General features: G+C 39.4%; 1 protein-coding gene across 1 annotated transcript; it reads left to right on the top strand.

The window, feature by feature from the left end:
* Window positions 1–986: 986 nt before the first annotated feature.
* LOC133108490 (extracellular calcium-sensing receptor-like) lies at window positions 987–14,519 on the top strand. Its single transcript, XM_061218055.1, has 6 exons — window positions 987–1,096; window positions 3,420–3,714; window positions 4,189–4,974; window positions 11,043–11,261; window positions 11,359–11,482; window positions 13,606–14,519. The coding sequence occupies exons 2-6, from the start codon at window positions 3,454–3,456 to the stop codon at window positions 14,517–14,519; spliced, it is 2,304 nt and encodes a 767-aa protein (XP_061074039.1). The 5' UTR covers window positions 987–1,096; window positions 3,420–3,453.
* Window positions 14,520–14,975: the final 456 nt, after the last annotated feature.

Genomic DNA, 14,975 nt, shown 5'->3' with positions numbered 1-14,975 from the left:
CTGTTCAGACCAAATCTCAGAATGTGGAAGAAATGTGATGTAAGTGATTTTGACTTTGGTTGTTGGTGATAGACAGGGTGGTTTGGGTGTCTATGAAACTAGTGATCTCCTGGAATTTCTTGCACAACAGTCTCTCGAGTTTGCTCTCAGTGAGCAGCAGTTCTGCGACCAAAAATGCCTTGTTAATGAGAGAAGTCAGAGGAGAATGGCCGGACTGGTCAAAGCTGACAGGTGATGGTAACGCAAATAACCACACATTACAACAATTAACAGAATTAACATTACAACAGAAGAGCATCTCTGAACACACAATGCATCATAACCCTAAGTGGATAGGCTACAACAGAATAAGTCTAATAAATAAACCTAATGAAGTGATCACTGAGTGTTTAATCAACAGATAATTGTCAAAAAAACATAGCAGCTTGAAATATGTTAATTTGCCATTACTTTTTCATCATTGTTTTCTAATGTAATAATTTCAGTTCATTTTGTGGACTGTAAATATGAATTTTGTAACATTTGACAAAACATCTGGAGTCTAATTATATAAAATGGCCATTCTGAAGCAGGAGTCGACTGACAGAGATTATTACTGCATCTTAGTGTCTGTGCGTGTACACTCCACAGTTCACTTTTACTGTTGTGTGTGGTTTTCTGTGCATGTGTGGTGAGAAGAATCTTATGAGGATTTTAGACAAAAGAATGGAACCATGGAACCATGACAGGTCATTTTGTAAAAAAACATATTGCAACTCATACATGCATTTCACCAAGAAGGTAATGCCTCTTCCTCTATATAAGCCCAGGGGGCTGTGCTGCAGCAGGGTATTTAAACATGAGAGAGTGCCATATCCTGACCTCAAAGCATGAAGATGATGAGCATCATGCTGGTTCTGGCACTGGTGGCTGGAGCTCTCACTCTGGTAAAGGGAAATTCAGGGTCTGGATGCACACTGCTGGGCACCCCATGGCCTGCTTCTTTATCCCAGCCTGGGGACTTTGTGATCGGAGGAGTTTTTACCATCCACAGCTATGTGACCACCACTGAGCACAACTACACCAGCCGACCCAAAGCGCCGCGCTGTACAGGGAGGTCAGTGAAGGGAGGAAGAACATACAATGCGGAAGCCACTGTGTGGACTGCCATATGTTCAAAATCTGGAGATGCCTAAACATAAATATGGACGAAATATGTTGTGAAATGTAACTGTGATACAACAATGTAACAATCCTGGGAGGGAGATGCGGCAGGACCGGGATTGCACTGTATTTTGCCACAAGGAGAGAGAGAGCACACCGACAGTTGTGTTCAAATAAATAGCAGTGAATAAAGTGCAAAAAAGAAATATCTTTTCACAGCTTTTAGTTCAATATTTCAAATGTAGTGGAAACATTACACATTCAAAGAAATCAAAGAATCAAAGAAAAGGAATATTAGTCCGTTCAAAAAATGGCAGTGTCGACAATTTTCTCTTCAAACTCTCTTTCAAGATTTAACTTCAGTTTAAACTAATGTTTAGTTGCATAACCATTGTTTTCATTAACTGCTGCACATCTGCGTTGCATCGAGTCAACCTAGAAACAGGAATTTTAGCCCAGGATGAACAAACTACGACCACTAGACCCGAAAAGAGCAATTTTACTCTCATCAGTCCACAGAATGTTACGCCATTTCTCTTAGGGCCAATCGATGGCAAATGGCACATGACATTTTGCTTCTGCACATGCCATTTTTTTCAACAATGGTGCTTTACGGGGGCTTCTTGCTGATAGCTTAACTTCAATCAAATGTCTTCTGACTGTAACAGCAATTACAAGTAATTGTAGATCATCTTTGATCTTTCTGGTGCTGATGAATGGCTGAATCTTTGGCATTCTGGCAATTCTTCAATCTGTTTTAACAGTAGTTGCTTGTTTTCCTCCGCTTGTTTCAGGTTTTTGTTGCCATTTTAAAGCATTTGGGATCATTTTAGCTGAGCATCCAATTATTTGCTGCACTTCTTTATATGTTTTCCCCTCTCCAATCAACTTTTTAATCAAATGACATTGTTCCTCTTAACAATGTTTGGAACAGCCCATTTTACTTAGAAATTTAGAAGGAAATATATTTTCTAACAATGTGTGAAACATTTGCTTCCCTTCTTCCTTAATAAAAGACAATTAATGACACCAGTTTTTTCAGAGAATTAATGAATTATCTTAACTCCACACTGCTGTTATTTTGAACATGCCCCTTTCAATGAATGAGTCAATTATTCAGAACAAGCAGCGTGCATGTCATGACAGTTGGGTCAGCTGTTTTTCCATTACACTACTACATCTACAAGTAAAGTATTTGCTGTGCAACTAATAACAGTGGGTCATCAGGTTACTGATGTTGTACTGCTATTTTCTTGAACACAACTGTACACTAACACAAAAACAAATTATTTCAAAGCCTTCACCCTTCCCCTTCCTGGCAAAAACGAAATAAACAAAATCAAGATTGCTACTCTTTTCAGTACTGTCTTCCCGGGCGCAGACAAAACAAAAACCTAAGTACAAACCACACTCTCGGCATGTGCTCCCAGTCTCGGCATCATACTGTGGGGAGCAGCACACCTTTAAACACTTGGGCTGATTAGTTAAGACAACCCTGCATGCATAGGAGGAAAACAAAAATTAAGACTTGTATGCCTGTATATTAGTTCATAACGTTATATGTAGATGACTGAGTAAATTCATAGTGTGTACTGTCCATTACTAGGTAAAACAGTTCACAATCAAGCAGAATTAACTGAAATGATTTTACCATGGTGTAAATAGCAACTGGGGTGCCATGTGTGTCTGATGTAAATGCCTACCCCCACTTACTATTTGCGTGTTTGTTTCAAAAACTGATTGTTCAAGACAATGAATGAATCTTGAAAGGGACATCTCTGTGTAAAACCAATGGTAAGATTCTATATTTATTGCATATTTAGACCCAGATATTGATAGTAGATAGTAGCTTGGTAAAATTAAACAAGAATTCAAACTACATGGTAATGGTGGCACTTGCTTTTACTTTTTGTGCTTCGCTTTGTAATGAAACTGGAACAAATAGTTTGTTGCATCCTCTCACCCTGGTTGCAGGAACAGTGAAGATCCGAATTCAAGGGGTTAAGAGAAAAGGGGTTAAGAGAAAAATTGCAACTTTAGAAATATGTTCTGTAATTCGAAACAGTCCCTGTCCATCTATATATTTTATTTATTACAACTCCAATATTACCTTATACCATAATTTGTTGATCTTCATGGTATATCAAGGTAAGGTCCCACACATATTTAAATCTAAATATGACATATGTGCGCTTAAAAGAAATTTCACACCTTGTTGCATGTTCCGTCATGTTTATGTCAATGTTTGTGACTCTTCATATTGTTGTTTGCAACAGTTTGGCTTTCCGGGAACTGCGCTTTGCAAGAACCATGGTTTTTGCCATCAAGGAGATCAACAACAGTTCAGAGCTCCTGCCAGGTGTAACTCTGGGCTACCAGATCCATGACATTTGCTCCTCTGTGCCAGTGGCTTTGAAGGTGGCATTCCAGTTGGCCAATGGCATTGAGCCGTTCTTCTTTCAAAACCAGTCCTGCTCAAAGTCTGCCACTGTCCACGCTGTTGTGGGCGAGTCTAGCTCCACTCCTTCTATCGCCATGTCCAGACTTCTCGGTCCCCTCGGCATCCCCCTGGTGAGCTCCTCCCGCCCAGTCCTCCACTGCATGTTGTGATAAATTATTATGATATAATCCTTGCATTCAAAAATGTATTTGAAATAAATGTAGAGATGAGCCATGAATATACTGTTTTGAATATTGTGTTGATATTGTGTCTTTCTGTATCCAAGAGACACATGAAAAATATTTTTCTATCGTAGGCCTGCTGTTTTTATGGCAAATTGGTCTTACTCCTTACTGTCTCTGTGAATAGACATGTAAATTTACCATAATTTCCCAGTGTAGCCACAATATTTCTTGCAGTCAAGATTCCTTCTAAAGAGATTGAATTTGCCAAATGGATACAGGAATTTGTGCACAGCAGTGGTGTATTAATGCCAAATAGACAGATAAGTAGGTGGCTAGGTGGACATATATTGATATATTCTTGGTTTGAATAAAATTACCTGCCCTGTTTAATATGTGCACCTTTCATTCATGGAGCCATAGGTGAGCCATTTTGCCACCTGTGCTTGTCTGAGTGACAAGCTGCAGTTCCCCACCTTCTCCAGGACCATTCCTAGTGACTACTTCCAGGCAGCTGCCCTGGCTAGACTAGTCAAGCATTTTGGCTGGACTTGGATTGGGGCATTGCGAAGTGACTCAGACTACGGGAACAATGGGATGGCCGCCTTCCTGCAGGCAGCGCAGGCAGAGGGCATCTGTGTGGAGTACTCCGAGGCCATTTATAGGACCAACCGCCACGCAAAGGTCCGACGCGTAGCAGAGGTCATCCGCAGGTCCACGGCCCGCGTCATTGTGGCATTCATTGCCTCGGGTGACTTGCTGGTCTTGCTGTCAGAGCTGGAAGGCAAGGCACTGCCCCCACTACAGTGGATTGGGAGTGAGGCCTGGGTTACTAACCACAAGTTGTTGCAGTTCCGTTTGTTCGCCGGTGCCATCGGCTTTGGAATTCCCCGCTCGGTCATTCCAGGGCTGCAAAACTTCCTGCTGGACCTGGGGCCAGCACAGGTTTCCGACTCACCCATCCTTACTAAGTTCTGGGAGAGTGCTTTTGGCTGCAGCCTGGGGGGAATTCAGACTCCACCAAGCCTGAAACCATGTGATGGAAAACAGAATCTGGGAGACCTGCAAAATCCCTACACAGACACATCCCAGCTGCGCATCTCCAACATGGTTTACAAGGCTGTGTATGCAATAGCCCATGCCATGCACAGCATCATCTGCACTGATGAATCGCACTGCAACACAGGTATCCAGATTCAGCCAGGGCAGGTAAACAATCAATTTCCTGATCTTTCAACTACAATAGATAAGGGTATTGTTAGGGCAGCTGCTGTCAAGCTTTATTTGCTAGTTTGGAGCAATGACTTGACAAGTCATTCAAATGCACTTATGCACACACTGAGCACTTTATTATGAACATTTTTACTTTATTACACCTACTTATTCATGTGATTATCTAATCAGTGAATCATGTGGCAGCAGTGCAATGCATGCAATCATGTCAATACGGGTAAGGAGCTTCAGTTAATGTTCACATCAACCATCAGAATGGGGAAAAAATGTGATTTGACCATGGAATGATTGTTGGTGGCAGACAGGGTTGTTTAAGTATCTCAGAAACTGCTGATCTCCAGGGATTTTCACTCACAGTTTGTAAAGAATGGTGCAAAAAACAAAAAAATCCAGATGTCTTGTTAATGAGGGAAGTCAGGAGAATGGCCAGACTGGTCAAAGCTGACAGGAAGGTGACAGTGACGCAAATAACCACACATGACAACAATGAACAGAATGAACATTACAACAGTGGTATGCAGAAGAGAATCTCTGAACACACAAGGTATCATAACTCTAAGTGGATAGGCTTAAGCAGTAGAAGTCTAAAAAATAAGTCTAATAAATACCTAATGAAATGCTCACCTATACATAATTCGTCATATTTGTCCATTCATAGTCACTCAATGATAGTGTCACCCACAAATCCCTTTGAGTGTAGGAATTAATGTTGTATGTAATATATACAATTCATTTTGTATTTGTTGAATGTATCATAAACAGAGGCATGGTCGTTAGATAATGTCCAAACCACAGTTGCATGCAAAACACAAAAATCGCCAGCCTCATCGTTTTGCTGTTCAGTTTTGTAGCTTTCATTCAATAGATGAGTGAAAATATTAGCATTTTCATAAGAGTTATCTTTGCGCTCTTCTACAAACTTTTTAAAGCGTTTTACAGTTTCTCACCTAATTAGAACACGTCCTACTTTCAAACGGACTAGTACCTTTTCTTAAAATCGGGTTTTCATGTTATTAAAATGTATATTTTGAGAACGAGGTTGGAAATGAATAGTGAAAAGTTAGCTTGTCTGTTAGCCAGTGACTCTATAATGTATGGCATTGCACAACTGCAAGCCACCTGCCTCACAGAACATACGGATTATACATTGCCAGAGTCATATGTAGCCAAAATGGTGCCTCTTGACATTCAAGAGAGTGAATAGCAGGCAGTGTTTTTTGTGTCATTTAGCTTGTGTGTATTTCAAAGGTATACTTTGCCATCTCGATAGGCTACAACCAAACGAGACCAGATCCGCATCGTTATCTTGTTGCTTGTATGACGTTACATCCCTGTCCATCTTCGAAAGCCAATATCAGCCCCTGCTGAAAAACACACACCTTGGGCTAGGTTTTGAAACAGCTGGTTGACCGGTTTGACCAGCTCCATAGGCTAATCACAGAATCCCAATGTGTCCGATCTCAACACCGTGTACTGTAACAGTTTCATGTTCTTGGCTATTGTCGAGTGCATCTCACATATGCTAATTCAGAAACATTTCTGTACATTAGTGAAACGTAGCCTATGCCTAAGCTTTTCATAGCTAACTATCTTGTTCATTACAAGTAGCTAGCGATACAACTGTCCAAAACTATAATTATGCTAGTCAACTTAAATAAATAAAAAATTCTTACACCAACTAATGTGTTACTTCCCTAGCCATTTATCTATTTATACTTTGTCGTGAGCCACGGACCCCTTGCCGAGCTCAGACCTCACGTTCCCACGAGCAGTACCTCACCATGAGGTGTCTCGGGGACGAACTGAAGTACTCCGGACGTTCTGGAGCCCTGGTAGGTTCTACTGAACTTCCAGCCCAGTCTCGAAGTGAAGGGTGTGATGCAAATCTGGTATACGATGTCCTGTATTCAATGTATTCCTCTAAAATAATCTTTATCACATATGATTATAGTAAGATATACTTTATTATAATCAATCAAAAGAATAGAGTTATACAGATTACAGGATATATATCATCTTTCAGTTTGCTGATCACATGCAAGTTACATATACCCCTTTAGCTCTTTCTAATTTACCTTTCCACCATGATGTTAAAATTCAAGGTACACCCCTCAAATACCCATCCTCTTTGGCCTTAGCCTTATCCTATAGCTCCCCCTTCTGGACGTTTAAAATAAACTATTCCTAGAATATTATATTTATCTAAACTCTAAAAACTTCTCAACATTTTTCTACCTTATATAGTACCTTAATGAAAAATAAAAAACATAAAAATAAAGATTACTTCTATGTATTACTTTTCCTACTTCTACAAGTAATATAGATTATAATTACCACTCAAGCTTGATTATAGTTGTTCTGCGTTGCTCTTTCAACATCAGTCCTGTTGCCACGACTCTTGGGCTAAGTCCGCACCGCGTACATCACTCTGTTCTCCATATCCAGATCCTGGAGTGGCGCGCAGAGGGAGCGCGCCACTCCAGCTTGACTACAGCTGTCCTGCGTTGCTCTCTCTTCAACAGCCCATAGATATCTTCAACAGCGAAATTCTAAGAGGGTTTTTTCTTCTCTCCTTCTTTCTTCTTATTTTTTCTCTGCTTTTTAACGTCTTAAAGCTCACTCCTTATATATCCTTAGCTCGTATAAAAGTGTACCTTTTTTTTGATAAGAAATGTCCCCAATATACCGAGTAGGAAGACATTTATCTCTTATGCAACTTTTTTAATGACCATATTCATTACTTTTGTTTGTCTCACTGTCATTTTCTCATACCTCAAAGGAAATTTCCCCAATACTTTATCTCATGTGCCCCTCCGGTTGGGAGTTTCCACCATCTCAATATACGAGTGGAAAAACACTAGCTTTTTTGTATTTTTTTAAGGAACCTATTCATCACTGGTGTCTGTTTCAATTTCATAGTCTCTCCTTGACTTCCTCCACACTTTGACTTCATACAAGCCAGAAGTTAGTGCCCTCCACCATCTCAACACACTCTTCAGGTGCCCCTCTCCGCGGCGCCTTAAGGGATCTACAAAGGACATCCAGCTAATAGCTGAGTGTAATTCATCATTTAACTCCTCCACTGTTAGTCCTTTGAATCTATCCGATAAATTATTTGTTCTATAATCAGGAAGGCCCTTGAAGCCTCTTAATCTTCTTTCGGTATTGACATCCTTTCTGTTTATCTTATCTCTCCTACATCTGATTTTGCAAAATATCTAAGGAACATTATGTCTGACCCTGGATAAATGGGGAACATCCTTTATACCACAAAAAACAGCATCTCTGGTTAGTCTGTAGCTATTCTAGCCATCAAATTTCTATCGGTGTGTCTTGTTGGGATAGCTAGCTAGCTCTATGCTTCTATGCTTAGCTAGCTAGTCTATATGGGCTTGGTGGAAAAATAAACATTAAGTTTACTAGCTAATTGCATGTGTAACATTACATAGGACAATTTCGCTATAAAGGCAACTTCTAGCTAGCTAGCTATGTTATTAAGTCCTGTAAAGCATTAAGGCAATGTCCAACAACAGTGGACTACATTGCATTCTAACGTTATCTCCTGATTTTCAGCTAACAACAGGTAGCACATCCTGGCATGAGACCATTTTCATTCAGTTCATTCTTGTTCACTGCCTGCCACTACATTAATTACATGGATAGCTATCATAGCTGACAATATAGGCAGAGCTAGCTAGTAACTGTCTTCAATCATGCTGTAACGTTAGCTAATTTTAACAGTAGGCTTAACGTATGGTTGGTTGGTCACGTGGCTAGTTATATTATATTTAGCTAACCTGTGTAGTGAGCAGCTATTGAAATGATCTTGCGATGGAGCTCTCCAAATCCTAACCATAACTGTTAGTAAATGAAAAAAAACAACAGACCCTCGATCACAATGAAAAAAAGTCTTACTTTCTTGTTTTTATCCTTGTTTTTTTAACTTTGTTATTTTAACGGCAACCTGGAAAGAAAAAACGTAATATGCTCACGCAACCCTACATACGTTTCACCACATGCAGTGCCATGTAAGTCCAATGGAGGGAAGAAGGGTGAAACTGATGTAGGATTAGATGGATGCATTTTTAAATATGGCAGGTGGTCTTTATTTTTTTAAGATTCTACATGTCCTGGAACACCTGCCAAGATGTGATCATGAACACCACTACATACCAACATATTTAAATAACAAAACAATGCACCCCCTGGCCCAATGAGCTTACTAGAGTTCCATTTTCATTTAAAAATGTAACTTTTGAATGCAATTCACTTGTGTACTTATATTAGCAGATTATCATATAATTAAATATTTTTATATTTTATAAGTATATATAAGTGTTTATAGACAAGTTAATACAGTTTAAAGCATTTTTAATCATCAAAAAGCAGGTGGGTTTAATGTTTGCGTCTGAGTGGTGTATGCACCACACTATATTTACTTATTACAGACATATTTATAGTAGTGGTAACTAAAAAAGCAGATATTTTTAAGATAAATTTGTCGTATTAAAAGGTGCTGATTTCAGAAGCTACAGCAACTGTGACTGACTCTGTGGAAATAATTGCTGCCACACACACACACACACACACACATGCACATACACACATGACTGACACTGTGGAAATATGTGAATGTATCAGCTTTCGGCATCTAGCATGTGTTGTCGTTAGTATCATAATATTTACATGGTCTTGGGTAGCAATTTATAGATGGTAAATAGTTGGCATTTATATCGCGCCTTTATCCAAAGCGCTGTAAAATTGATGCTTCTCATTCACCCATTCATACACATTCATATACATTCACACACCGACGGCGATTGGCTGCCATGCAAGGCACCGACCAGCTCGTCAGGAGCATCTAGGGGTTAGGTGTCTTGCTCAGGGACACTTCGACACAGCCCGGGTGGGGGATCAAACCGGCAACCCTCCGACTGCCAGACGACTGCTCTTACTGCCTGAGCCATGTCACCCCCAGAAAGTAAAGTGCATGCATCTCTTTCATCTCTTTTCTTTTTGCGCTTGTTTACTGACCTAGCTAACTAGTTGGTTTAAAACATGTTTTAAAAAATCCACTTGCAATGGCACAAGCTAAACGGTAGCTGAAAGTTTAGCAAAATCAGCCACAATTACCGTAACTTCAACTATTTCATTTTTGACTCGGCCCGGAAAAGGTGAAAAAGAATGTGGTTCAAGGCTTGTTGGCTACTTCATTGAAGCTCTTGCTGCTGTGACGTTTACGTGTAAGGGCCATTATGTATTTGATAGGTAAGTCTTAAACTACTTGCAGTTCTCTATTCTTTTTAAATGGTCAAACATTTGAATTATATTAGTCATTAATAGTTCAAGTTATTATGGCAAAATTAGTGGAGTTTATTCACAATGCAAGTGGAATATTGTACAATGAAGATTTAGAAATGGTTCACTTTCTGAGAACACAAGATATCATCCACTGTTTATATAGATATGATTACATTACCTTCCGGTAAAAAAAAGTCTGGAAATTCAACACAAAAACTATGTTTAAAGTGAGAAATAATGTAATAATGGTTGGCAAAAGCTGGAAAAGACAGGAAATTCAACAAAAAAACTATGTTTTAAAGAAGAGCTAATGATTGGTTGTTGATTCAAAGAGAATATTTGATTGAATCCTCAGCAGCCTGCCCAGTGGTACATGTTGTTTGAAGTAGACCACCATAGTAAATGTATTAATGTATTACAGTATTAATACGATAGGTATTAATGCATTGTGTGTTGGAAGCCTTGTCATGTTCTCGATGCTTCCTGTCTGTGAATTTCCTGTCTTTTTTGGCTTTTGCCAACCATTATGACATTATCTCTCACTTTAAACATAGTTTTTGAGTGGAATAATCCAAAAATAATAGGGTACAAATCAGACTCTAGTTCTGCACAAACTGAATAAACTCAATAAAATCAAAGATCTGTGCTGGTATCTTGATGGAGTGCAGGCTGATGTTAATGAAAACATTTAACTTTCAGTTTTTTGTGATTTACTAACTGGTCCTCTGACTCCCTCCCATCAGGTCACGGAGCACCTGAAAAAAGTGAACTTCACCAGGAATGGGTACAAAGTCTCCTTTGATGCCAATGGGGATCCAGTGGCCACTTATGAGTTGGTGAACTGGCAGGTGAAGGATGGGCACATGGAGTTTGTGACTGTGGGACACTATGATGAATCTGCTCCAGATGGACAGGTGCTCATCATGAAAAAGAACATTACATGGGCAGGTGGCCAAACACAGGTAATTTCACATTGACATTTCATTAGACAGATATGGTGGCCTGTAAAAATTGGCTCCATGTCGGTGATTTTAAATATCAAACAAATTTTGTTTGAAGGTGCCTGTGTCAGTGTGCAGTGAGAGCTGTCCCCCAGGCACTCGGAAGGCCATGCAGAGAGGAAGGCCTGTCTGCTGCTTCGACTGTGTGCCCTGTTCTGAGGGAGAAATAAGTAATGCTTCAGGTACAGAAAAGCAGGAATAATTATAACCCTTTAATGTAGCAAATTAAATATACTGCATTTAGCATAAATAAACTTTGAACATATACACTCAGCGACCACTTTATTAGGTATATCTGTACACCAGCTTGTTATTGCAAATTAATCAACCAATCATGTGGCAGCAACTGAATGCATGAAAAGCATGCAGATATAGTCAAGAGGTTCAGCAGTTTTTCAGGCCAAATGGCAGAATGGGGAATAATTGTGACCCAAGTGACTTTGACCATGAAATGATTGTTGTTGCCAGGCAGGGTGGTTTGAGTATCTCAGGATGTTCACACACAACAGTCTCTAGAGTTTGCAGAGAATGGTGCGGAAAACAAGAACATCCAGTGAGCAGCAGTCCTGCAGGCAAATAACGTGTTATTAATAAGCTGACAAAGCTGACAGGAAGGTGACAGAAATGCCCACACCTTACAACAGTGGTATGCAGAAGAACATCTCTAAACACACAACATGTCCACCTCTAAATGGCTAGGCTACAGCAGCAGAAGACCAATATGTCAGGATGGGCTGGTTGGTGCCTTGCATGGCAACCATTGGTGTGTGAGTGTGTGTGTCTTTTCAGGCTTTCAGCAAATGCAGACATTTTACTTAAAACATTGTATTTTTTTGTGATTAATTTCCATAGTTTTTACAGGAGGTTCAATGAATACTTGTTTTTCTAGCTACCATGCGTAATGATGCATGATTTAAAAGTACTAGTGTTTGTGTCATTGTTTTCCATTTCAATGATAATTCCGCTGTCTTCAGTCAAATCTTAAGGACGCCAACTGTATGCCATCAACACGGTATTTGCATATTAAGTTCTTGTGAGAGTGCATGTTCTCATAATAATAATAATAATAATCTTTATTGTCCATTGTGGAAATTTGGCTTCGGCTTCACAGGTTGGTTAAAACACATCATAAATGATAAATAAATAAATCACAATACATAAAATTGCAAATCTGCACAACAAAGATAAGGACCAGGGCCTATTTGATCATCAGATGTTTTTTTTATTTTATTGTAATACCGCAACACGCAAATGTATGAACAAACCACTTACCTAGCCAAACACTGCTTACGTAGCCAAACTAAACACCCTAATGCACAAGTAAATATCACAGAAAGACAATTAAGGTTTACAGGGAGGTAGGGAGGGACAGGGAGTGGTGCAGCTTGAAGAGCTGTGTCTTCAGTTTGCACTTCAAAATGGCAAGCGCATGTACACATGTCTCTAAAATGTTCTTGCTTATATCGTAAGAATCCAACAAGCGCTGCATTGCTTTTTTAAAAACTTGTGCAAAAGTGCAATCAAAAGAGTTTCCTAAATATTTAAACAGGCTTATCGTTAATCAAAACCGAACGATAAGCCTGTAAAAGCAGTAAAAGAGTTCAAATATATATATATATATATATATATATATATATATATATATATATATATATACTTTTTTGATTGCACTTTAAGTTTTACAGCCAAAACAGAATAATTTATGATTATTATTTATAAATTCTTTAAAGCAATGCATATCATCCAGTTGGCTAGCTAGCAAGGTATAACTACTATTTAAATCCACTAGCTGGCTAGTTAACTAGTGGCATTGACACTGCCATTTTTCTGAGTAGCTAGAGCTAGCTGGCTAGCCTAGGGAACTAACTTTGTTAGTGTTAACTAGCCTAATGAACTAGGTACCTAAAATAGTTTTCTGTTCATGTACGCCAACCAAGCAGGCCACCCTTTTTTGCTGTACTGTATCCAGTCTGTGTCATCTAGTGACGACCTGATAACGTTACTGAACATAACTGTCTCATATTAACATTAAGGTTAATAACTTTTTTTCTTTTTTTAGAACGTTTAATTAGCCACAGTCAAGTTAGCACTGTGTTTCTCCATTTTAAGTCTTTAATTTTGAGGTCTATTTCAAATATAATAAAATGTACAGTCATTAAATTAGAAAAAGTATGCATGCTTCTGAATTGGGACATAATGAGTCATTTTGTGTCGGGATCTGATGCATTTAAATTGAGTTATTTTTAAGTTTTTAAGGGTATCCATAACACATTGAGAAAACAATGAGCTTTTCTCTCTTGTGCAGATTCCCTGGACTGCATCACCTGTCCAGCCGATTACTGGTCGAATGCTGAGAAGGATAAATGCATAACCAAGCCTGTTGAGTTCTTGTCCTTCCATGAGGTTCTGGGGATCATCCTGGCAGCATGTTCGGTGACTGGAGTCTGCATGGCCATTACAGTGGCTGCCGTGTTTTACAGACACAGGGACACTCCCATTGTGAAAGCCAATAACTCAGAGCTGAGCTTCCTGCTGGTCTTTTCATTGAAACTGTGTTTCCTTTGCTCTCTTACCTTCATCGGCCGGCCCTCTGAGTGGTCCTGTATGCTGCGCCACACTGCGTTTGGGATCACCTTTGTCCTCTGCATCTCTTGTGTTCTGGGGAAAACAATAGTGGTGTTAATGGCCTTCAGGGCTACACTTCCAGGCAGTAATGTCATGAAGTGGTTTGGGCCTCTCCAGCAGAGACTAAGTATTGTTGCTTTCACTCTTATACAGGTCCTTATTTGTGTGCTTTGGTTAACAATATCCCCTCCATTCCCCAACAAGAACGTGAAGCACTACAAAGAAAGGATCATTCTGGAATGTGATGTAGGATCAGCAGTTGGGTTCTGGGCTGTATTGGGCTATATCGGACTCCTTTCTATATTGTGCTTTGTTTTAGCTTTTCTGGCTCGTAAGCTGCCTGACAACTTCAATGAAGCAAAATTAATAACATTCAGCATGCTCATATTCTGTGCAGTCTGGATCACCTTTATACCAGCTTATGTGAGTTCACCTGGAAAGTTCACTGTAGCTGTGGAGATCTTTGCTATTTTAGCTTCCAGCTTTGGTCTGATCGCTTGCATTTTTGTCCCTAAATGTTTCATAATATTGTTTCGGCCTGAGCAAAATACCAAAAAGCACATGATGGGGAAAATGCCATCAAAATCTCTCTGAAACACAGAAAGAAATATCAGTAATGAAGGTTGTATTTAGAATGTTTCCTATATGTTCTGCTGTATAGTTCTTGAAGTGAAAAAATCCATATCTTTATATATCTCTTCGGGAATTTAATACCACCAATAAAAGATTGTTGAATCACAGTGTTTGTGTTTTCTGCTATATTTCTCTGATGTGCATCATGTTCAGTCCTCATCCAAAAAGCAGCAAAGTAACAAGATTGGGACAAGAAGTTCCCTGGAGAGAAAAGCCTGCCTGCAGAGCGCTCTTACTGAGGGATTAGCAGAGGGGAGGTGAAGGTGTGGCTGAAGTTCTCTTCAGTTGCCTTCCTATCTTATAATCACTACACAACTGGGTATGCTTGTTTTCCGTTGCTGTGTGCAGCTCATTCATTTGGGAGACTTGTTTTTGTCTTTTGTTTCTGGGAGGTAATGCCTTGTGTGAATAAGACTT

This window comes from Conger conger, chromosome 13, assembly GCF_963514075.1.
Source record: "Conger conger chromosome 13, fConCon1.1, whole genome shotgun sequence".
Taxonomy (NCBI): domain Eukaryota; kingdom Metazoa; phylum Chordata; class Actinopteri; order Anguilliformes; family Congridae; genus Conger; species Conger conger.
The sequence above is the reverse complement of the archived record's forward strand: the minus strand, read 5'-3'. Positions and strand labels throughout refer to the sequence as shown.

What these genes read in the sequence shown, in the direction of transcription:
- LOC133108490 (XM_061218055.1), top strand. Translation starts at nt 3,454, where the DNA reads ATGGTTTTTGCCATCAAGGAGATCAACAACAGTTCAGAGCTCCTGCCA. An exon ending in GGGCAGGTGGCCAAACACAG is followed by an intron (nt 11,262 to 11,358) that starts GTAATTTCACAT and finishes TTTTGTTTGAAG; the next exon opens with GTGCCTGTGTCAGTGTGCAG. An exon ending in AGAAATAAGTAATGCTTCAG is followed by an intron (nt 11,483 to 13,605) that starts GTACAGAAAAGC and finishes TCTCTTGTGCAG; the next exon opens with ATTCCCTGGACTGCATCACC.